Genomic DNA, 24,037 nt, shown 5'->3' with positions numbered 1-24,037 from the left:
GGAGGCGTGCCTGGAGGGCTTTGGGCGCAGGGTGGGGCATACCTTCGACTCTACGTGGTAGGCCACGTAGTGTGCCGTGCAGCGCAGTGGGATCTTCCTGACGGGCCAGGGGGCGTCATACGACAGGTAGGCAGGCAGGACACTGATCCTCAGCTCCCCCTGCAGGTGGGGCGGGCACAGGCACAAGTGGCACCAGGTGTGCAGCAGGCAGCCCAGAGACAGCTCTCTGGCTGGGGGAGACCCAGCGCGGTGTAGTAAGGATGTGGCAGCACCAGGGCTCCTGGGGCCCAGACCTGCTCCGGCTCTTGGGGCCGCTGAGCTGTCTGCCCCACAGTCTGCTGCCCACAGCCATCCCTCCCCAGCATTAAGCCCGCAGGTCCCACCGTTGTGACCCGGCTGCAACCCCACCAACCTCCAGACACAGCTCTGGGGACCTGGACAGCCACCCTTGGGCTCAGACTTTCCCTACCTGTCTGTTGAAGTACAGGAAGCCGTGGGGGCAATTGACGTTGTGGAAAGGGGCGAATGAGTCGATGGGGCCATCAATGCCCATGGGGTGCAGCCGCAGGGCCCCCCGCCCAGTCACCAGGAGCCAGTGGGGAGAGGGGCCACAGATGAAGACCTGGGGGCCAGCCCACCATAAGCAGAGACCTCCTGGCCCTCCACAGCTGGCACTGCCCAGCCCCTGGCAAGCCCACCTACCCCTGAGTAGCCATAAATGTCCTCGAAGTAGCGGAAGCGAGCCACGCGGCCCCGGGCCCCAACCCCCTCCTCAGCGCCACCACCCTCTGCCTTCTTCTTGGACGGCTTTGGCTTCTTCTCACGGAAGTTGATGTTGTGGGGGACCTGGGGGAGGCCACATGAGGGCCGGTCTCATGGGCTGGACCGATGCCCCCCACTGCCTCCCTCAACCCGGTACAGCCTCCTGGCTCCTGCCCCTCCCCAGGAGGGCTCGCCCCAGCACCTTTTTGAAGCGGACTTTAAGGTTGCCCTGCCCAAGCTGCGAGTCGTGAGGGAAGGCCTCATAGAGCAGCAGTTCCTGGTCCACGTGTACCTGGTGGACATGACCAAGGTAGGACGGGACGGGGAGAGGGGCAGGGAATGAGGACACAGCTGCAGGAGGCCCATGTGCTCACCAGCAGGTAGGGCCGGCTCTGGCGGCTCCCCAGCGCTACCAGCAGCACCTCTTTGACGAGCGGCAGCTCGCCCTGGCGCGTGACCTCCTCCTTGCGAGCCTCGCCCTGCGTGGTAGGCTGTCCAAAGGAGCTGTCCACCAGCACCCGCTGCCCCACAGGGAAGTTCTTCACTAGGAACACCAGCCGCCAGTCAGGGAGCTGGTAGATCTGGGGGCCGGACACAATGGTCAGTGGAGCCGAGGGTGAAGGGGGTGTGGGCCAGGGCTAGGGTGGGGGAGTGCCCACCTCCATGGCTCCGCTCTCCCGCACCAGCAGGCACCAGTGGGTAGGCTCGGCCCGGAAGGCAGGGGGCTCGCGGTCAGCGGGGGGCTGGCAGCTCCGGCGGGTCTCCTCCTTGCTGGGGCTAAAGAGGGAGCCCGAGTCCCCATACAGCATCTCCTCCTCGTCGTCCACTGTGGGGCTGGGGGCCAGCAAATGTGTCACAGGCGCCAGCCCAACCACGCAGTCCCCAGCTCCCACCTGCCTAGGCCCCTGCACACCTGGTCTCAGAGCCCAGGCCCTCAGCCTCCACGCCGCTGCGGCCCCCCAGCTCGTCACGGGCCCCGCCCAGGCGGCTCTCGGTAGTGAACATGCCACTGACGTCACGGTACAGGCAGAGTGTGATGACCTTGGACTGCTATGGGGGACATGGCAGGTCAGCTGATGGGAGGAGTGGGGGAGCTGGGGGCAGCCAGAAGGTAGGTGGGGGCAGAGGAGGGGCCTACGTGGTGTAGTGGGGGCTTGTGCAGCGCCAGGCGGTGGTGGCGGCCTCCGTATGAGTCGCTCTTGAGCAGGAACGTGGTGACCTGCCCCTCGGCGCTCATGACGACCACGTAGGGGTCGGCCACGGCGCAGTGTGCAATCGGGGAGCCCAGGTCCACAGGGATGAAGTGAAGCTGGCTCACTGCAGGCACAGGGGTAGGTGGCAAGGGTCAGCATGAGGCAGCAGGCAGCATGGCCTCCCCCCGCAGACCTCATCCAGCTTACCTCCTTCCAGCAGGCGGATGCCTAGTGGCGATACTTGTACGATGTAGCGATTGTCACCAATGTTGCCGGCGAAGACAGTGGGGCCCTGCGTGGCAAAGCCACTAGTGTCCAGCTCCATGATCTCCTGCCCTGTCTGCAGGATCTGTGGACACGGGTAGGTGAGGCCATGCCCTTACACTGGCCCCTGCCACAGCCCAGGCCCAGCCTCACCATGGTGGAGTCCTCCCGGCTCAGGATCAGGAAGCCGTGCCTTCGCCCATCCTCTTCGGCCTCGGGAGCACTGGGCTCCTGCTCTGGTCCCTCCCCCTTGGGAGTCTCCTCCTGAAAAGCAGGTGGGAGAAGCTGTACTCGCCTGGCACTGATTCTTTGTCTGGCCAGGAGCAGCTGCACAGCAGTGGCGGCCTGTCCCCTGGGGCCCAGAAGGAAAGTCTGAGCCCATGTCCCTTGGCCAGGCAGCCCCCACAGCCCAGCAGAGGGATGCAGACACTTTCTCATCAGCCCAGACCAAGCCTGGCTAGTTGCTGCAGAGTGGCTGTGGGGCTGTCCCAACAGGACACGGTGCCAGCATTGGACCCCCACATCCCCAAGCCCCTGCCCAGCCTAGGGCCTGGCCCACCTCCTCTTTGCGCACAGGTGCAATGACTGTCCACATGTCGTAGCATCCCGGCAGCTCGAAGGTCGTCACCACTTGGGGCCGGATGCTCTTCTGCAGACGATGGTGGGGGTCACCCACCTAGCCCCAAGGACAGATGCCCCCAAAGGCTACCCACACCCCTGCGGCACTGATAGGGCTCCTCCCCATGGGGCTTCGGCCCATCCAGCCCCCAGGATAGGCCCCGCACACCTGCAGCACTGACAGAGCCCCATTTTTCCCGTATCCGGAACAGACCACGATCTCTAGGTCCGGCTCAGGGCTGTTCTGGAACTGCACAGGAAGGGGATGAGGATGAGCCCCTCAGCAACTCCATCTGCCCCCCCACTGCAACCCTGCAGCACCTCTTCAGAGAGAAAAGCAGGCTCGCCCATGGCCGCATTAGCGCAGGGTCCAATGTTGAGAATGCTGTCACAGACCTGCGGGCAAAACAGAAGTCAGGGGGTGCCTAGCTTCGCCTCCAAGGAGCATATGATGGTGGTGCTGGGGGAACCCCAGCCTCACCTCGAATGAGTAGGTGGCCAGCTGTGTGCCTGACTGCGCCTCGCTGCCATAAACTTCAATCTCGTCCACCTCATCCTGGGGCACCGTCTTGCTCCCTAAGCACACTGAGAGCCCAATGAGCCCCACGGCAATCCCTGTTTCCACCCTCCTTGGCACCTCCAGCCCCCACGCCTCACCTGACCAGCCCACGGCACCATCCACTCGCTTCTTCTTTGTGGGCGGCTCTTCCTGGAGGGCAGGAGGACAGTGAGTGGCCTGGGCCCACCAGACTCCAGGTGCTCACTTGACGCTCAGCCCTGGGGGGTGCACCCACCTTGTCTGCTATCTCCCGGACTGCACTGGCAGGGGGCTCCTGGAGCTTCTCCGTGTACTTGAGCAGGAGAGAGTTGCCCAGGCGAGAGCCCAGGAACAGGTACCCAGGCTCCATAGTGACCATCTGGTGCATGGGTGGCAGATGAGCACCACACCCCAGAGATGAGCCCCAGCCCCCAAGCCCCCGTTACTCACACTGGTGGTGAGGACACTGGCTGCCGCCTTATCGAAGTGGAAGGAACGGACGCTCCGCATGCCATCAGTGATGAGGGTCAGCACATAGCTGGGGGAGGAGGACACTGAGCTTGGGAGCAGTGGGAGAGACTGTAGGGTGGGGCTGGGGGAGATGGTGGGTGAGGGTAGGGCTCTAGGGAAGCTCACATTTCGCCACCCTTGAGGGAAATGACCATCTTGTCGTAGGAGATGAAGGCTGCCTGGGCACAGTCCAAGGTGATCCTCACGCCCTCCTGCGTGCCTGTGGCCGGACCCTGGGGTTGTCAGGCCTCGCCGAGTCTGTACCTCCATCCTCCCTCCACCCTATACTGGTCCCGCCCCTGCTGCCAGCCACACCCACTCACGTAGTGGGAAGGCAGTAGTGCCAGAGGTGAGGCTGTTGAGCGCAACGCCATATGGGGGAACACTCTGGTTCAGATAGAGCAGCGAGTTGACAGCAAAGACCACCACCCCACCTGGAGGGCACAGATGGTCGGTAGGTCAGGACACCCTCTTGGTGTCAGGCCCACCCCCACAGGACATGCCGCAGAGCCCCCTCACCTATGGGCTTGGGCACAGCCAGGGCCTGTGTGCAGTCAAAGGGCAGGCTGGTGAGTGACCAGATGACCGGGTGGACCTTCTGGGTGATGTTCAAGGAGATGGCCACAATGGAGCACGTGTCCTGCCGCACAGCCACCCGCCTGTGCAAAGGTGGGCTCAGCAGGTGGGTCTCCCTCCCCGTTCCCCCGCCCCCAAGCCTGCGGGCTCGAGAGGAGGGACAGCACGCCTCACCCCGGCCAGGTCTGGTTGGGCTCGAACAGTATTAGTAGGGTGGGCTCGTAGTAGCCATGCAGGAACTGCAGGTCCACGATGTTGAGCAGCTTCTCGTCCAGGGCCCGCACGTCAATGATGTAGCTGGGCAGGAAGCTGGAGCGCTGCCTGGGGGTCAGGAGGGGCTGTCGGTGGGCAAGGGGCTGGGGTGTGGCAAGGTGAATGCTGTACCTCAGGAAAATGTCCTTAGTCTTAATCTGCGTCCCAGGGGCTGTGAGCTACTGAAATGAGGAGCTCCTGGAGATGTCATTTTTGGTTAGGGTGAGGCCACCTGTATGTGTGTAGTGCTTATAAAGAGGACCCAGAAATCACAGAAGCCAGGAAAAGAGGCGCCAGGCGATGGAGGCAGGGACACAACCAAAGAACCCCAGGGCTGTGGCAACCCTGGAAGGTGGGGGAAGCAAGCCTTCCAGCCTCTGAAAGTGCCATGCCTTCAGGTGACCCACTGTGCGCTGTTACCACTGCTCAGGCGAGCTAAGATGGGGGAGGAGTTTTGGAGAGGACAAGGAGCCCTAAGGGTGGGGCCCGCGTCACCCAGCACTTACCCCTCACCCACGAGCCCCTCATGCTCCTCAGCCAGGCTCTCCCTGCGGAAAGGCAGGACCACCAGCCGCGTGCCGTAGATGAGCATGACGGCACAGCGCCCATCCGGGTCCACCCGCACCCGCGGCGTGTGCACATTCTGCACAAACCCATCCTGGAGGAGTGAGAGGGGTGAGCTGGAGACCACCAAGAAGCACTCACAGAAGGCTGTCACATCCCCAAGGAAAACCGAGGCCTGGCCCTACCCGCAGCTCGGGCTCCTCGAAGTAGTGCAGGGACAGGGTCTTCAGGTCATGGGTGCCGGGGTCATACTCCACCACCGAGAGCTGGGGACAGGGTGTAAGACTGCGGTCACCAGTTCAAACACACTGGTCAGCCCCTCCTGTGGTCACCTCAGGACTGCCCCCCCAACCCATGCACAGGGCCCTAGGACACCCCCACAACCCACCCACCAGGATTCCATTCCAGCACCCTGGCCCACCTTAGCATCCTTGAAGCTCAGGAGCAGGGCGTCCCTCTTGGCACCAGCTAGCTGCACGCTGGCCATGGACATGACGTTCCCAAAGAAGGAGAAGGAGGCCACTAGCTCCAGCTTTTCCCGATGCTCCCGGTGGGCCTTCCCCTCTGGAGTAGAGGTCAGTGGGTCCAGAGCCTGGACCACTCCCCACTGCCCACATGCCCTGCTGCCTGCACACCCCACACTCACCTGTGCTCCTGTCATTCTTGGTCAGAGCCTGAGAGGAAGAGCAAGAGGAGCCATGAGAGATCCCAGTGTGGGCTCCCTAGTGGCCTCCACCTGATTCTAGGGACATAGTCTTCATGGACAGTGGGAGAAGGTGGCTAGATCTGAGAGCATGCACGCTTCCCCCACATACGCAGACTCACGTTCGGATGGGCTCCAGGCTCCAACCAGTAGCCCCACCTGTGCACCCCCCCTGCCTGGCTGTGAGCCCCGCAGCCTCAGAACCCAGACCCTGACAGCCCAGGCTGGCGCTCGGCTCAGCCACAGTGGAGACCGCAGCCAACAAGACAGGATCCCTGCACAAGCCAGACAGTGCCAGAGACATTAGATACCATGAGTGATTGTTTATTAAAGGAGGAAAAGTGAGCTCCCCTGACCCCTGATGTTGCCCATGACTCAGGCATGCAGGGATGGAATGTGCAGGGACAGGTGTACGGGACTGGGTGTGTGAGGATTGGTGTAAAGAGACACCTGTGCAAGGACTGGGTATGGGAGACAGGTAGGCGGGGACTGGGTATAAGGGGACGGGTGTGCTGGAGAACAAGGCCCGATGCCCAAGCAGCCCTTCATATGCCACAAATCCCTGAAGGTCCCTATCCCAGGTTAGGAAAACAGCTGTGTCCACCTAATAACAGAAACCCTGTAGTCTTCTGTGATGAAATGGCAAGTAAGCATGGCCTTCATTTGTAACCACACAGAGGCTTGTTCTTGTCACATTTTTAAGCAAGTTTAATGAGCTTAAAAATGTTGGACATATCTAAATCAGCTTCTCTGGATAGCTCATTTAAACAATCCAAACTTCAAGTCCAGAACAGGAATGAGGCCTTGTAATTCTGTACAGCTTAATATAACACCAGGACACATCTCAGACTATGGTGGGCTGATAACTAAAAAGTACTGGTAGAGTCCCTTGAGGATCCAAAGGGAAAAAATAAGTGTATATATATATATATATATATGGAACTATTAAACTCTTCCATCTAGGAAACCCTGGGTACCCTCTCAACCACTGGGGTCTTCCAAGAAAATAGGCCAAGCCCTGGATTTTGAGGCTTGCCATTATGAAACTTATTTCTGTAGGAGAGAAGCTAAGACTACCCATAACAAGTCCTAAGAGTTGCTTCCAGGAAACCTCTTTGTTGCTCCGATGTGGCCTCTCTCTCTAAACCCAGCTCTGCAAGGAGAATCGTTGTCCTACCCCCTGCGTGGGTCAGGACACTCAGAGGTGAAAATCTCCCTGACAATGAGAGGCATGACTCCCGGGGATGAGTCATAGGAGCAACAATGACCAAAAGGGGGAAAAGAAGTGCAAAAAAATAAGGCATGAGTAGCCAAGAGAGATCAAATGGAGGAAAGAGGCTGTTCTGGAAGCTGCTCTTATGCAAGCTTCAGTTAGACAGTGCTGATTGCCATGGTTTGCCAAACCCCAACCAACATCACTCCCGTTGACTCTTAACACCTAGGGCTTGAAATTAGACTCTATAAAGGTTTCATGAACTAGGTTTGCCTTCCTGGATCCTATAATTTCCAAAGGGTTCTTGTGTCAGATAAATCCTGAAACCAAGTACCAGTTTGTAGCTATTATGTACCCAGAAAACCTATGTCCTTTAATCCTCAGTATTGCTGGGTGGGATCTTTTTTTTTCTTTTACATGGGCAGGCACCGAAAATCACACCCAGGTTTCCGGCATGGCAGGCAAGAATTCTGCCACTGAACCACCAGCACACCACCCAGGGTGGGATCTTTTAAACTATTTCCATGGAGATATGACCCATTCATTTGTGGGTGGTAACTTCTGACTAGATGGTTTCCATGGTGATGTGTCTCCACCCATTCAAGGTGGGATCACTTACTGGATCCCTTTTTAAGAGGGAACCATTTTGTAGAAAGCTTTAAAGCCAACAGAGCCTACACAGCCAGAGACCATTGGAGATGAAGAAAGAAAATGACCCCACCCCCACCCCTGGAGGCCAGTGAAGAAGCTTGGAGAGAAAGCTGCAAACATCGCCATGTGCCCTTCACCTGAGAGAGAACCCTGAATATCACTGGCCTTCTTGAACCAAGGTATCTTTCCCTAGATGCCTTAATTTGGAAATTTTTACAGCATTGCCTTACTCTGGACAATTTCATAGTCTCAGAACTGTAAACTTGCAACTTAATAAATTCTTTTTAGTGTGTCCCTCCCTTGGGCAAGCCCACATTAACCTCTCTAACATGTACTCTCTCTTTTTAATAAACTTCTCCTTTAATAAACTTTACTACTTATGCCTACTGGCCCTCTCATCTCTAAATTCTTAGTTTTAAGACTATTGAACCTGGATTGAGGCTCAGCTGGCACCACTGCCAGCAGGATACTGGTTACACAGTCTGGTTAGGCCGCCAGGAGTAATTTCAAAAGATCCCAGGACAGCAGCATCTCCCACATATGACACCAGCCCTCGAGACATGCACTGCAAAAGTCATGCCCCCTCTTATTCCCTTCCCTTTCCCAAAGGAAATTTTTCAGGTATTCTTGCTCACCTCCTCCATTGCATACGGCCTATGTATCACTCCTGTACCACTTGTAACGTCAACCGTTTCCTCTCAAAGGAGAACCCTGGTTAGCTAAATGGGTGTGTCCCTTCTCTGTCTGTAGTGGTTTTTAGATTGTGTCTTGCATGAAGCTTACTTTCTGCACCCAGAGTAGGGAAAGGAGCAGAGGTGTGGCTCAGAAACAGCAGGGTGGGAAATCTGGTTCACCAGCCTTCCAAGTTCAGCTTAGGAGTCAAGGGGTGAATCCAGACAGCCCATCTCCTAACGTCTCAGGTTTTCTCCCGTACAGGGACACCCTGGGGCAAGTAGGTGTCACAGTGTGTTCAGCATCCTGATGGACAGCCCCCTGGGCTGCACCCTGAAAAATCAGAATAATCTGTGACTACCAAATTGAGGGGAAAAAAAGTTAATTTCTTATTGTAATGTTTCTTGGCCTCAATATAAATTGGGCAGTGGAGAAGAGTGACTGGAAAATGGCACTCAGCTTTAACGCTAGTATCCAATTAAATATTTTTTGTTAAGATAGAAAGGAAATGGTCTGAAATTCTTTGTGTCCAGCTTTTTATGGCTCTATGTCAGAACAAGGTCACAGGGAGAGCTTATAAAGTATGTTATCTTAATGGAGAATTAAGAGGTGGCCCCTTTCTGTCTCAAGAAGAGAAAGAGGCAGAGATTTTAAATGACATATTGTTAGCTAAACCTCCAAAGTCTGAAACCTCAAAAATACTTAAAGGAAGAGGCTTCAAAGCCCACTGAGCTCCCTCCTTATTGAAGTCTGGTGGTGGGACACATTTGCAGTGGAGCCCCTTACCATACCCTGGAGAAGGGAAAAAGCAGCTCTGAAAGAAATGGAATGCATCCTCTCCGGGAAGTAGTCAATGGGGAAATGGGAACTACTAGGGTCCACTTTCCTTTCTCCATGACCAACTTAACAGAATGTAAAAAGCAATGGATTAATGTTCTAAGAAATGATCATGATAATGAATATGTAACTTTGTGATGATATTGTGTATTACTGATTAGATATGTAGAATGGAATGATCATCACAGAACTTATGGGAATGAAAGGCACAATAGAAGAGATGAAAAAAAATGGAAACCTACAATGTTAGATTTTCAGAGACAGAAGATAGGATTAGTGAACTGGAGGATGGAACATCTGAAATTCAACAAGCAAAAGAAAATATAGTGAAAAAATGGAAAAATATGAGCAGGGACTCAGGGAATTGAATGACAATATGAAGTGCATGAATATACACGTTGTGGGTGTCCCAAAAGAAGAAGAAAAGGGAAAAGGAAGAGAAAAACTAATGGAGAAAATTATCACTGAAAATTTCCCAACTCTTAAGAACCACTTAAAATTACGGATCCAAGAAGTGCAGCGTACTCCAAAGAGAATAGATCCAAACAGACGTACTCCAAGACACTTACTAATCTGAATGTCAGAGGTCAAAGAGAAAGAGAGGATCTTGAAAGCAGCAAGAGAAAAGCAATCCATCACATACAAGGGTAGCCCAATAAGACTATGTGTAGATTTCTCAGCAGAAACCATGGAGGTGAGAAGACAGTAGGAGGATATATTTAAATTACAAAAAGAGAAAAACTGACAACGAAGAATTCTATATCCAGCAAAACTGTCCTTCAAAAATGAGGGAGAGAGACTTCCGGAGAAGATGGTGGCTTAGTAAGACACGCGGGTCTTAGTTCCTCCTCCAGAACAGCTACTAGGGGAGTAGAAACGATACAGAACAGCTTCCGTAGCCACGACAGAGATCAAGAAGACAGCGTACTCCATTCTGTAACGGCTGACTGGTTGGGAGAACCCGCTCCGCTGAGATCGCCGAGAGGCGTGGGCTTCCCCGGGCCGGGGTGGCAGGCGGCCGGAGTCCCTCCCTCCCTTCTTCCCGGGCCGGCTGGGAGAATTGGACAGGCGGTCCCCTCAAGCCGCGGCAGCTGGCGCACCCCCCACACGCGGCCCCACGGACCAGCTGGGAGAATTGGATCGGAGATCCTCAGGTCGCGGAGAACGGTGACCAGGGTCCCTTCCAAACACATAGCTTCCCGGTCCAGCTGGGAACGGTGCACTCCCCCGGGCTGCGGTGGCTGGTGCTCTCCCGCCACGCTTGGAGCCCTGGGCCGGCTAGGAGATTCCGACGGGCGCTCTCCCAGGCTGCGGCGGCCGGCGACCCTCCCCGTGTTCGGATCCCCGGGCCGGCTGGGAGATTCGGATTGGCACTCTTCCAAGTCGCTTCGGCTGGCGAACCTCCCCCATGGCGAGAGTTTTCCAAAGTTAAAGGACCCACACCACCTTTTACTGGTGGCACCCGCAGAAAAACGAGTGCCACAAGCGAAACCTACTGGGAAGGATAAGAAAAACAGAACCCAGAGATTTCACAAAAAATCTCTCAACCTGTTGGGTCCAACACCCAGGGAAATCTGACTAAATGCCCAGACACCAGCAGAAGATAACAGATCACGCTCAGAAAATTGAAAATACGGCCCAGTGAAAGGAACAAACCAATTGTTCAAATGAGATACGGGAGCTGAGAAAACTAATGCTGAATATACGAACAGAAATGGAAAACCTCTTCAAAAACGAAATCGATAAATTGAGGGAGGACATGAAGTAGACATGGGCTGAACAAAAAGAAGAAATAGAAAAACTGAAAAAACAAACCACAGAACTTAAGGAAGTGAAGGACAAAGTAGAAAAGATGGAAAAAACAATGGATACCTACAATGATAGATTCAAAGAGACAGAAGATAGAATTAGTGATTTGGAGGATGGAAAATCTGAATTCCAAAAGGAAACAGAAACTATAGGGAAAAGAATGGAAAAATTTGAAGAGGGGATCAGGGAACTGAAGGACAGTTTCAAACTCTTTCCCAACTCTTATGAAAGACCTAAAATTACAGATTCAAGAAGTACAGCACACCCCAAAGATAATAGACTCACAGGCGTTCTCCAAGACACTTACTAGTTAGAATGTCAGAGGTCAAAGAGAAAGAGAGGATCTTGAAAGCAGCAAGAGAAAAACAATCCATCACATACAAGGGAAACCCAATAAGACCATGTGTAGATTTCTCAGCAGAAACCATGGAAGCTAGAAGACACTGGGATGATATATTTAATTACTAAAAGAGAAAAACTGCCAATCAAGACTTCTATATCCAGCAAAATTGTCCTTCAAAAATGAGGGAGAAATGAAAACATTCTCAGACAAAAAGTCACTGAGAGAATTTGTGACCAAGAGACCAGCTCTGCAAGAAATACTAAAGGGAGCACTAGAGTCAGATACAAAAAGACAGAAGAGAGAGGTATGGAGAAGAGTGTAGAAAGAAGGAAAATCAGATATGATATATATAATACAAAAGGCAAAATGGTAGAGGAAAATACTATCCAAACAGTAATAACACTAAATATTAATGGACTGAATTCCCCAATCAAAAGACACAGACGGGCAGAATGGATTAAGGAACAGGATCCTTCTATATGCTGTTCACAGGAAACACATCTTAGACCCAAAGATAAACACACGTTGAAAGTGAAACGTTGGGAAAAGATATTTCATGCAAATAACAAACAGAAAAGAGCAGGAGTGGCTATACTAATATCCAACAAATTAGACTTCAAATGTAAAACAGTTAAAAGAGACAAAGAAGGACACTATCTACTAATAAAAGGAACAATTAAACAAGAAGACATAACAATCATAAATATTTATGCACCGAACCGGAATGCCCCTAAATACGTGAGGAATACACCGCAAACACTGAAAAGGGAAATAGACACATATACCATAATAATTGGAGACTTCAATTCATCACCCTGATCAATGGACAGAACATCTAAACAGAGGATCAATAAAGAAATAGAGAATCTGAATATTACTATAAATGAGCTAGACTTAACAGACATTTATAGGACATTACATCCCACAACAGCAGGATACACCTTTTTCTCAAGTGCTCATGGATCATTCTCAAAGATAGACCATATGCTGGGTCACAAAGCAAGTCTTAACAAATTTAAAAAGATTGAAAGCATACACAACACTTTCTCAGATCATAAAGGAATGAAGTTGGAAATCAATAATACGCGGAGTGACAGAAAATTCACAAATGCGTGGAGGCTCAACAACACACTTTTAAACAACGAGTGGGTCAAAGAAGAAATTGCAAGAGAAATTAGTAAATACCTCGAGGTGAATGAAAACGAAAACACAACATATCAAAACTTATAGGACACAGCAAAGGCAATGCTAAGAGGGAAATTTATTGCCCTAAATGCCTATATCAGAAAAGAAGAAAAGGCAAAAATTCAGGAATTAACTATCCACTTGGAAGAACTGGAGAAAGAACAGCAAACTAATCCCAAAGCAAGCAAAGGGAAAGAAATAACAAAGATTAGAGCAGAAATAAATGAAATTCAAAACATGAAAACAATAGAGAAAATCAATAAGACCAGAAGTTGGTTCTATGAGAAAATCCATAAGATTGATGGGCCCTTAGCAAGATTGACAAAAAGAAGAAGAGAGGATGCAAATAAATAAGATTAGAAATGGAAGAGGAGACATAACTACTGACTTCACAGAAATAAAGCAGGTAATAGCAGGATACTATGAACAACTTTACACTAATGAATACAACAATTTAGATGAAATGGACGGGTTCCTGGAAAGACATGAACAACCAACTTTGACTCAAGAAGAAATAGATGACCTCAACAAACCAATCACAAGTAAAGACAATGAATCAGTCATTCAAAAGCTTCCTAAAAAGAAAAGTCCAGGACAAGACGGCTTCACATGTGAATTCTATCAAACATTCCAGAAAGAATTAGTACCAACTCTCCTCAAACTCTTCAAAAAAATGGAAGCGGAGGGAAAACTACCTAATTCATTCTATGAAGCCAACATCACCCCCATACCAAAACCAGGCAAAGATATTACAAAAAAAGAAAATTACAGACCAATCTCTCTAATGAATATAGATGCAAAAATCCTCAACAAAATTCTAGCAAATCGTATCCAACAACACATTAAAGAATTATACATCATGACCAAGTAGGATTCACCCCAGGTATGCAAGGATGGTTCAACATAAGAAAATCAATTAATGTAATACACCATATCAACAAATCAAAGCAGATAAATCACATGATCATCTCAATTGATGCAGAGAAGGCATTTGACAAGATTCAACATCCTTTCCTGTTGAAAACACTTCAAAAGATAAGAATACAAGGGAACCTCCTTAAAATGATAGAGGGAATATATGAAAAACCCACAGCTAATATCATCCTCAATGGGGAAAAACTGAAAACTTTCCCCCTAAGATCAGGAACAAGACAAGGATGTCCACTATCACCACTATTATTCAACATTGTGTTGGAGGTTCTAGCCAGAGCAATTAGACAAGAAAAAGAAATACAAGGCATCAAAATTGGAAAGGAAGAAGTAAAACTATCACTGTTTGCAGACGATATGATACTATACGTTGGAAACCCAGAAAAACCTACAACAAAACTACTAGAGCTAATGAATGAGTACAGCAAAGTAGCAGGTTACAAGACTAACATTCAAAAATCTGTAGCATTTCTATACACTAGTAATGAACAAGATGAGGGGGAAATCAAGAAACGAATTCCATTTACAATTGCAACTAAAAGAATAAAATGCCTAGGAACAAATTTAACTAAAGAGACAAAAACCTATACAAAGAAAACTACAAAAAACTGTTGAAAGAAATCACAGAAGACCTAAATAGATGGAAGGGCATACCGTGTTCATGGATTGGAAGACTAAATATAGTTAAGATGTCAAACCTACATAAATTGATTTACAGATTCAATGCAATACCAATCAAAATCCCAACAACTTATTTTTCAGAAATAAAAAATCAATAAGCAAATATATCTGGAAGGGCAGGGTGCCCCGAATTGCTACAAACATCTTGATGAAAAAAAACCAAGCTGGAGGTCTCACGCTGACTGACTTTAAGGCATATTATGAAGCCACAGTGGTCAAAACAGCATGGTATTGGCATAAAGATAGATATATCGACCAATGGACTCGAATAGAGTGCTCAGATATAGACCCTCTCATCTATGGACATTTGATCTTTGATAAGGCAGTCAAGCCAACTCACCTGGGACAGAACAGTCTCTTCAATAAATGGTGCCTAGAGAACTGGATATCTATATGCAAAAGAATGAAAGACCTGTATCTCACACCCTATACAAAAGTTAACTCAAAATGGATCAAAGATTTAAACATTAGGTCTAAGACCATAAAACAGTTAGAGGAAAATGTAGGGAGATATCTTATGAATCTTACAATTGGAGGCAGTTTTATGGACCTTAAACCTAAAGCAAGAGCACTGAAGAAGGAAATAAATAAATGGGAGCTCCTCAAAATTAAACACTTTTTTTTTCTTTAAATTTGTTTTTTATTGTGGTAACATCTATTACTTTTTTTTTATTAATTAAAGAAAAAAAAAGAAATTAACCCAACATTTAGAAATCATTCCATTCTACATAGGCAATCAGTAATTCTTAACATCATCACATAGATGCATGATCATCATTTCTTAGTACATTTGCATCGATTTAGGAAAAGAACTAGCAAAACAACAGAAAAAGATATAGAATGTTAATATAGAGAAAACATAAAAATAATAATAATAGTAAAAAAAAAGAAAAAACAAACAAACAAACAGACAAAAAAAAAACCTATAGCTCAGATGCAGCTTCATTCAGTGTTTTAACATGATTACTTTACAATTAGGTATTATTGTGCTGTCCATTTTTGAGTTTTTGTATCAGTCCTGTTGCACAGTCTGTATCCCTTCAGCTCCAATTACCCATTATCTTACCCTGTTTCTAACTCCTGCTGGTCTCTGTTACCAATGACATATTCCAAGTTTATTCTCGAATGTCGGTTCACATCAGTGGGACCATACAGTATTTGTCCTTTAGTTATTGGAAAGACTCACTCAGCATAATGTTCTCTAGGTCCATCCATGTTATTACATGCTTCATAAGTTTATTCTTTCTTAAAGCTGCATAATATTCCATCGTATGTATATACCACAGTTTGTTTAGCCACTCATCTGTTGATGGACATTTTGGCTGTTTCCATCTCTTTGCGATTGTAAATAACGCTGCTATAAACATTGGTGTGTAAATGTCCGTTTGTGTCTTTGCCCTTAAGTCCTTTGAGTAGATACCTAGCAATGGTATTGCTGGGTCGTATGGCAATTCTATATTTAGGTTTTTTTTTTTTTATTAATTAACGGAAAAAAAGAAATTAACCCAACATTTAGAAATCATATCGTTCTACATATGCAATCAGTAATTCTTAACATCATCACATAGATGCATGTTCATCATTTCTTAGTACATTTGCATCGGTTTAGAAGAACTAGCAACACAACAGAAAAAGAATAGAATGTTAATATATAGAAAAAAAATAATAGTAAAAAAAAAAAAAGACAAACAAACAACCAGACAGACAAAAAAAAAAAAAAAAAAAAAAAAAAAAAAGGAAAAAAAAAACCAAAAACCTATAGCTCAGATGCAGCTTCATTCAGTGTTTTAACATGTTTACTTTACAATTAGGTATTATTGTGCTGTCCATTTTTGAGTTTTTGTATCTAGTCCTGTTGCACAGTCTGTATCCCATCAGCTCCAATTACCCATTATCTTACCCTGTTTCTAACTCCTGCTGGACTCTGTTACCAATGACATATTTCAAGTTTATTCTCGAATGTTGGTTCGCATCAGTGGGACCATACAGTATTTGTCCTTTAGTTTTTGGCTGGACTCACTCAGCATAATGTTCTCTAGGTCCATCCATGTTATTACATGCTTCATAAGTTTATCCTGTCTTAAAGCGGCATAATATTCCATCGTATGTATATACCACAGTTTGTTTAGCCACTCATCTGTTGATGGACATTTTGGCTGTTTCCATCTCTTTGCAATTGTAAATAACGCTGCTATAAACATTGGTGTACAAATGTCCGTTTGTGTCTTTGCCCTTAAGTCCTTTGAGTAGATACCCAGCAATGGTATTGCTGGGTCGTATGGCAATTCTATATTCAGCTTTTTGAGGAACCGCCAAACTGCCTTCCACAGTGGTTGCACCATTTGACATTCCCACCAACAGTGGATAAGTGTGCCTCTTTCTCCGCATCCTCTCCAGCACTTGTCATTTTCTGTTTTGTCGATAATGGCCATTCTGGTGGGTGTGAGATGATATCTCATTGTGGTTTTGATTTGCATTTCTCTAATGGCCAGGGACATTGAGCATCTCTTCATGTGCCTTTTGGCCATTTGTATTTCCTCTTCTGAGAGGTGTCTGTTCAAGTCTTTTTCCCATTCTGTAATTGGGTTGGCTGTCTTTTGGTTGTTGAGTTGGACAATCTCTTTATAAATTCTGGAAACTAGACCTTTATCTGATGTGTCGTTTCCAAATATTGTCTCCCATTGTGTAGGCTGTCTTTCTACTTTCTTGATGAAGTTCTTTGATACACAAAAGTGTTTAATTTTGAGGAGCTCCCATTTATTTATTTATTTCTTCAGTGCTCTTGCTTTAGGTTTAGGTCCATAAAACCGCCTCCAATTGTAAGTTTCATAAGATATCTCCCTACATTTTCCTCTAACTGTTTTATGGTCTTAGACCTAATGTTTAGATCTTTGATCCATTTTGAGTTAACTTTTGTATAGGATGTGAGATAAGGGTCTTCTTTCATTCTTTTGCATATGGATATCCAGTTCTCTAGGCACCATTTATTGAAGAGACTGTTCTGTCCCAGGTGAGTTGGCTTGACTGCCTTATCAAAGGTCAAATGTCCATAGATGAGAGGGTCTATATCTGAGCACTCTATTCGAGTCCATTGGTCGATATATCTATCTTTATGCCAATACCATGCTGTTTTGACCACTGTGGCTTCATAATATGCCTTAAAGTCTGGCAGCGTGAGACCTCCAGCTTCGTTTTTTTTCCTCAAGATGTTTGTAGCAATTCGGGGCACCCTGCCCTTCCAGATAAATTTGCTTATTGGTGTTTCTATTTCTGAAAAGTAAGTAGTTGGGATTTTGATTGGTATTGTGTTGAATCTGTAAATCAATTTAGGTAGGATTGACAACTTAACTATATTTAGTCTTCCAATCCATGAACACGGTATGCCCTTCCATCTATTTAGGTCTTCTGTGATTTCTTTCAACAGTTTTTTGTAGTTTTCTTTATATAGGTTTTTGTCTCTTTAGTTAAATTTGTTCCTAGGTATTTTGTTCTTTTAGTTGCAATTGTAAATGGAATTCGTTTCTTGATTTCCCCCTCAGCTTGTTCATTACTAGTGTATAGAAATGCTACAGATTTTTGAATGTTAATCTTGTAACCTGCTACTTTGCTGTACTCATTTATTAGCTCTAGTAGTTTTGTTGTGGATTTTTCTGGGTTTTCGATGTATAGTATATCGTCTGCAAACAGTGATAGTTTTACTTCTTCCTTTCCAATTTTGATGCCTTGTATTTCTTTTTCTTGTCTAATTGCTCGGGCTTGAACCTCCAACACAATGTTGAATAACAGTGGTGATAATGGACATCCTTGTCTTGTTCCTCATCTTAGGGGGAAAGTTTTCAATTTTTCCCCATTGAGGATGATATTAGCTGTGGGTTTTTCATATATTCCCTCTATCATTTTAAGGAAGTTTCCTTGTATTCCTACCTTTTGAAGTGTTTTCAACAGGAAAGGATGTTGAATCTTGTCAAATGCCTTCTCTGCATCAATTGAGATGATCATGTGATTTATCTGCTTTGATTTGTTGATATGGTGTATTACATTAATTGATTTTCTTATGTTGAACCATCCTTGCATACCTGGGGTGAATCCTACTTGGTCATGATGTATAATTCTTTAATGTGTTGTTGGATACGATTTGCTAGAATTTTGTTGAGGATTTTTGCATCTATATTCATTAGAAACATTGGTCTGTTGTTTTCTTTTTTTGTAATATCTTTGCTGGTTTTGGTATGAGGGTGATGTTGGCTTCATAGAATGAATTAGGTAGTTTTCCCTCCGCTTCGATTTTTTTGAAGAGTTTGAGGAGAGTTGGTACTAATTCTTTCTGGAATGTTTGATAAAATTCACATGTGAAGCCGTCTGGTCCTGGACTTTTCTTTTTAGGAAGCTTTTGAATGTCTGATTCAATTTCTTTACTTGTGATTGGTTTGTTGAGGTCATCTGTTTCTTCTTGATTCAAAGTTGGTTGTTCATGTCTTTTCAGGAACCCGTCCATTTCCTGTAAATTGTTGTATTTATTAGCGTAAAGTTGTTCATAGTATCCTGTTATTACTTCCTTTATTTCTGTGAGGTCAGTGGTTATGTCTCCTCTTCCATTTCTGATCTTATTTATTTGCATCCTCTTCTTCTTTTTGTCAATCTTGCTAAGGGCCCATCAATCTTATTGATTTTCTCATAGAACCAACTTCTGGTCTTATTGATTTTCTCTATTGTTTTCATGTTTTCAATTTCATTTATTTCTGCTCTAATCTTTGTTATTTCTTTCCTTTTGCTTGCTTTGGGGTTAGTTTGCTGTTCTTTCTCCAGTTCTTCCAAGTGGACAGTTAATTCTTGCATTTTTGCCTTTTCTTCTTTTTTGATATAGGCATTTAGAGCAATAAATTTCCCTCTTACACTGCCTTTGCTGTGTCCTATAAGTTTTGATATGTTGTGTTTTCGTTTTCATTCACCTCGAGGTATTTACTAATTTCTCTTGCAATTTCTTCTTTGACCCACTCGTTGTTTAAGAGTGTGTTGTTGAGCCTCCACGTATTTGTGAATTTTCTGGCACTCCATCTATTATTGATTTCCAACTTCATTCCTTTATGATCCGAGAAAGTGTTGTGTATGATTTCAATCTGTTTAAATTTGTTAAGACTTGCTTTGTGACCCAGCATATGGTCTATCTTTGAGAATGATCCATGAGCACTTGAGAAAAAGGTGTATCCTGCTGTTGTGGGATGTAATGTCCTATAAATGTCTGTTAAGTCTAGCTCATTTATAGTAATATTCAGATTCTGTATTTCTTTATTGATCCTCTGTTTAGATGTTCTGTACATTGATGAGAGTGGTGAATTGAAGTCTCCAATTATTATGGTATATGTGTCTATTTCCCTTTTCAGTGTTTGCAGTGTATTCCTCACGTATTTAGGGGCATTCCGGTTCGGTGCATAAATATTTATGATTGTTATGTCTTCTTCTTTAATTGTTCCTTTTATTAGCAGATAGTGTCCTTCTTTGTCTCTTTTAACTGTTTTACATTTGAAGTCTAATTTGTTGGATATTAGTATAACTACTCCTGCTCTTTTCTGGTTGTTATTTGCATGAAATATCTTTTCCCAACCTTTCACTTTCAACGTGTGTTTATCTTTGGGTCTAAGATGTGTTTCCTGTGAACAGCATATAGAAGGATCCTGTTCCTTAATCCATTCTGCCCGTCTGTGTCTTTTGATTGGGGAATTCAGTCCATTAATATTTAGTGTTATTACTGTTTGGATAGTATTTTCCTCTACCATTTTGCCTTTTGTATTATATATATCATATCTGATTTTCCTTCTTTCTACACTCTTCTCCATACCTCTCTCTTCTGTCTTTTTGTATCTGACTCTAGTGATCCGTTTAGTATTTCTTGCAGAGCTGGTCTCTTGGTCACAAATTCTCTCAGTGACTTTTTGTCTGAGAATGTTTTCATTTCTCCCTCATTTTTGAAGGACAATTTTGCTGGATATAGGAGTCTTGGTTGGCAGTTTTTCTCTTTTAGTAATTAAATATATCATCCCAGTGTCTTCTAGCTTCCATGGTTTCTGCTGAGAAATCTACACATGGTCTTATTGGGTTTCCCTTGTATGTGATGGATTGTTTTTCTCTTGCTGCTTTCAAGATCCTCTCTTTCTCTTTGACCTCTGACATTCTAACTAGTAAGTGTCTTGCAGAACGCCTATTTGGGTCTATTCTCTTTGGGGTGCGCTGCACTTCTTGGATCTGTAATTTTAGGTCTTTCATAAGAGTTGGGAAATTTTCAGTGATAATTTCTTCCATTAGTTTTTCTCCTCCTTTTCCTTTCTCTTCTCCTTCTGGGACACCCACAACACGATAGTTGTGCGCTTCATATTGTCATTCAGTTCCCTGATCCCCTCTTCAAATTTTTCCATTCTTTTCCCTATAGTTTGTTTCTTTTTGGAATTCAGATGTTCCATCCTCCAATTCACTAATTCTAGCTTCTGTCTCTTTAAATCTACCATTGTAGGTATCCATTGTTTTTTTCCAGCTTTTCTACTTTTTCCTTCACTCCCATAAGTTCTGTGATTTGTTTTTTCAGTTTTTCTATTTCTTCTTTTTGTTCAGCCCATGTCTTCTTCATGTCCTCCTCAATTTATCAATTTGGTTTTTGAAGAGGTTTTCCATTTCTGTTCGTATATTCAGCATTAGTTTTCTCAGCTCCTGTATCTCATTTGAACTATTGGTTTGTTCCTTTGACTGAGCCATATTTTCAATTTTCTGAGCGTGATCCGTTATCTTCTGCTGGTGTCTGGGCATTTAATCAGATTTCCCTTGGTGTAAGACCCTGCAGGTTGAAAGATTTTTCTGTGAAATCTCTGGGCTCTGTTTTTCTTATCCTGCCCAGTAGGTGGCGCTCATGGCGCTCATCTGTCTGCGGGTCCCACCAATAAAACATGCTGTGGCCCCTTTAACTTTGGAAAACTCTCGCTGTAAGGGGGGGGTCGCCAGCCGAAGTGGCTTGGAAGAGTGCCAATCCGAATCTCCCAGCCGGCCCGGGGATCCGCGCGTGGGGAGGGTCGCCAGCCTCCGCGGCTTGGGGGAACGCCTGTCCAAATTTCCCAGCCGGCCCGGGGCGCCAAGCGTGGCGGGGAGGCGCCAGCCGCCGCGCTTTGGGGAAGTGTCTATCCTCCGTTTCCAGCCGGACCGGGAAGCCACGTATTTGGAAGGGACCCCGGTCGCAGTTCTCCATGGCTTGGGGATCTCCGATCCAATTCTCCCAGCTGGTCCGGGGGGCTGCGCGTGGGGGGGGGGGGTGCCAGCCACCGCGGCTTGAGGGGACCACCTGTCCAATTCTCCCAGCTGGCCCGGGAAGGAGGGAGGGAGGGACTCCGGCCGCCTGCTGCCCCGGCCTGGGGAAGCCCGCGCCCCTCGGCGATCTCACTGGAGCGGGTTCTCCCAGCCAGTCAGCCATTCCAGAATGGGGTACGCTGTCTTCTTGGTTTCTGTCGTGGCTCCGGGAGCTGTTCTCAAGTTCTAAGACTGGCACTTGTCGCCGCTTCGCCGCACGACTCGGGCTCTTCAGGAGCCGCCACCACGACTGTTAATTTTTAACTTAATATGGGAACAATCCCATTATAAAATGGGCTAAAGATATGAATAGGCATTTTTCTGAATAGCAAGTACAGATGGCTCAAAAGCACATGAAGAGATGCTCATTTTCACTGGCTATAATGAAATGCAGATCAAGACTACAATGAGACACCACCTCACACCTATAAGAATGGCTGCTATTAAACAGGAAACTATAAATGCTGGAGAGGATGTAGAGAAACTGGGACACTTATGCACTGCTGGTGGGAATGTACAATGGTGCAGCCACTATGGAAGACTGTTTGGCTGTTCCTTAGGAAATTAAAATACTGAGCTGCCCTATGACCCAGCATATACTACTTGGTATATGCCCAGAAAAGGTGAAAGCAACGACACAAACAGACATTTGCACGCTGATGTTTATAGCAGTATTATTCAAAATCGCCAGAAGATGGAAACATACCAAATGCCCATCAAGAGATGAGAGGACCAACAAAATGTGGTATATATGTAGGATGGAATATTATATAGCAGTTAGGCAAAAATGACATCCTGAAGCACATGACAAGATGGATGAGTCTTGATGACATAATGTTGAGCGAAATTAGCCAGGCATAAAAGGACAGATACTGTATATTCTAGTTTGCTAGCTGCCGGAATGCAACACACCAGAGACGGATTGGCTTTTAATAAAAGGGGATTTATTTTGTTGGTTCTTCAGAGGAAAGGCAGCTAACTTTCCACTGAGGCTCTTTTCTTATGTGGAAGGCACAGGATGGTCTCTGCTGGTCTTCTCTCAAGGCCCCTGGGTTCCAACAACTTTCCCCGGGGTGACTTCTTTCTGCATCTCCAAAGGCCTGGGCTGAGCTGCAAGTGCTGAGATGAGGAATGCCGAGCTGCTTAGCAGCGCTACGTTGCAATCTCTCATTTAAGCACCAGCCAATTAAGTCAAACGTCACTCATTACAGCAGACACGCCTCCTAGCTGACTGCAGATGTAATTGGCAACAGATGAGGTTCACGTACCAAGGTTCACGTACCATTGGTTTATGTCCGCAGCAACAGGACTAGGTATGCTCACCTGGCCAAGTTGACAACTGAATCTAACTAACACACTGTATGATTCTACTTTTATGACCAGCATAAAGGTACAATCAGAGACTTATAATACAGAATATAGGGGACTTAGAGATACATAGAAGCTAGAGATGGGTGGACCGTTAGCTAATGATGTTGAACTCCAATGTAAGGGAGTAGGTAAGAGCGAAGGTGATCCTCTAGTGGGTTTAGAAGTAATATTACCATATTGAAGATGAACAAGATTGAAAGGAGTTGTATAGACCTATGTGTCCCACTGATTCACACTAGAAATATGAATGAGTTCTCATAAGAATTACTTCAAAGATATGATTTTCGTATAAAGAGTGTTTAAGTCCGGGGTACAGGCGGAAAACTGCTATTGCATGCTATGAGCTATGTTCAAAAGGAAACCATCAGCACTACCACAGCAACAGCAGAGGTAAATAATGGAGTGAGGAACAAGAGTTAAGAGGAGGTTGAGATTTCCTATTTGGTGAGGGTGTGTTTATTGGTTTTCTGTCTCTTGGGAACAATGAAACTATCTAAAATTGAGAATGTTGATAGACTGTGGACTTTGGGCTTTCTACAGATGCCCAATGAATGCAGGTGGCTGAAGGATACATTGATGGAGAAACAGATTGGCGAACGATGGTGTATACTTATGAATGAAGGTCGTGCTGCTACAAAAAGGAACAAAGTTGTGAGATATGCAACGATGTGAATGAATGTGTCAGACATCTGGTGAGACAAAATAAGCCAGAAACAAAAGAACAATAATGGTATGGTCACCTTTAGAAAATGCTTATAAGAAAACAGGGGCCTAGAATGTAAGCTTTTAGAGCAGACACATTAAGTCTGGTGTGTCATTAAGACACCACACAAAGTGGTGATTATTATTTCTGGATTTTGAGAGGCTGTTTTATGTATATAACCTGATATTTGAAGAGAAGAATGAAGCCAAACAGGTTGGGGTTAAAGTAATTCAGAACACAGGAATAAGGAAGACAGTGTCTATATTTTAGAACCACACAAACTCTTTGAGACCAACGGAAAAAAGGTTTATTTGATCTGGAACAGAAATTTTCTGT

At 46.1% G+C, this 24,037-nt stretch overlaps 1 protein-coding gene across 5 annotated transcripts in view; it reads right to left on the bottom strand.

Annotated features, from left to right (window-relative positions):
* Positions 1 to 24,037, bottom strand: part of CPSF1 (cleavage and polyadenylation specific factor 1) — a 33,897-nt gene that overhangs the window by 2,149 nt on the left and 7,711 nt on the right. For 2 of the 5 annotated variants that reach the window (XR_013178101.1, XM_077166495.1), the window contains exons 3-27: positions 5,924 to 5,951; positions 5,699 to 5,841; positions 5,463 to 5,543; positions 5,220 to 5,371; positions 4,636 to 4,782; positions 4,405 to 4,544; positions 4,209 to 4,319; positions 4,012 to 4,105; positions 3,826 to 3,913; positions 3,632 to 3,754; positions 3,495 to 3,546; positions 3,319 to 3,422; positions 3,159 to 3,233; positions 3,007 to 3,087; positions 2,779 to 2,868; positions 2,373 to 2,483; positions 2,163 to 2,304; positions 1,901 to 2,079; positions 1,676 to 1,812; positions 1,422 to 1,596; positions 1,137 to 1,343; positions 965 to 1,054; positions 703 to 846; positions 470 to 622; positions 43 to 159 (exon numbers count right to left, since the gene is read on the bottom strand). Coding sequence is in view for 4 of the 5 variants with exons in the window: in XM_077166495.1 (XP_077022610.1) it covers positions 43 to 159; positions 470 to 622; positions 703 to 846; positions 965 to 1,054; positions 1,137 to 1,343; positions 1,422 to 1,596; positions 1,676 to 1,812; positions 1,901 to 2,079; positions 2,163 to 2,304; positions 2,373 to 2,483; positions 2,779 to 2,868; positions 3,007 to 3,087; positions 3,159 to 3,233; positions 3,319 to 3,422; positions 3,495 to 3,546; positions 3,632 to 3,754; positions 3,826 to 3,913; positions 4,012 to 4,105; positions 4,209 to 4,319; positions 4,405 to 4,544; positions 4,636 to 4,782; positions 5,220 to 5,371; positions 5,463 to 5,543; positions 5,699 to 5,841; positions 5,924 to 5,951 (2,964 nt within the window). In the remaining variant the exon portion in view is untranslated. The remainder of the gene's footprint in view (positions 1 to 42; positions 160 to 469; positions 623 to 702; positions 847 to 964; positions 1,055 to 1,136; positions 1,344 to 1,421; positions 1,597 to 1,675; positions 1,813 to 1,900; positions 2,080 to 2,162; positions 2,305 to 2,372; positions 2,484 to 2,778; positions 2,869 to 3,006; positions 3,088 to 3,158; positions 3,234 to 3,318; positions 3,423 to 3,494; positions 3,547 to 3,631; positions 3,755 to 3,825; positions 3,914 to 4,011; positions 4,106 to 4,208; positions 4,320 to 4,404; positions 4,545 to 4,635; positions 4,783 to 5,219; positions 5,372 to 5,462; positions 5,544 to 5,698; positions 5,842 to 5,923; positions 5,952 to 24,037) is intronic. The other 3 variants (XM_077166496.1, XM_077166497.1, XM_077166498.1) reach the window with 3 other exon arrangements.

Source organism: Tamandua tetradactyla, chromosome 6, assembly GCF_023851605.1.
Source record: "Tamandua tetradactyla isolate mTamTet1 chromosome 6, mTamTet1.pri, whole genome shotgun sequence".
Classification (NCBI taxonomy): Eukaryota; Metazoa; Chordata; class Mammalia; order Pilosa; family Myrmecophagidae; genus Tamandua; species Tamandua tetradactyla.
This window is presented reverse-complemented; position numbering and strand designations above follow the sequence as displayed.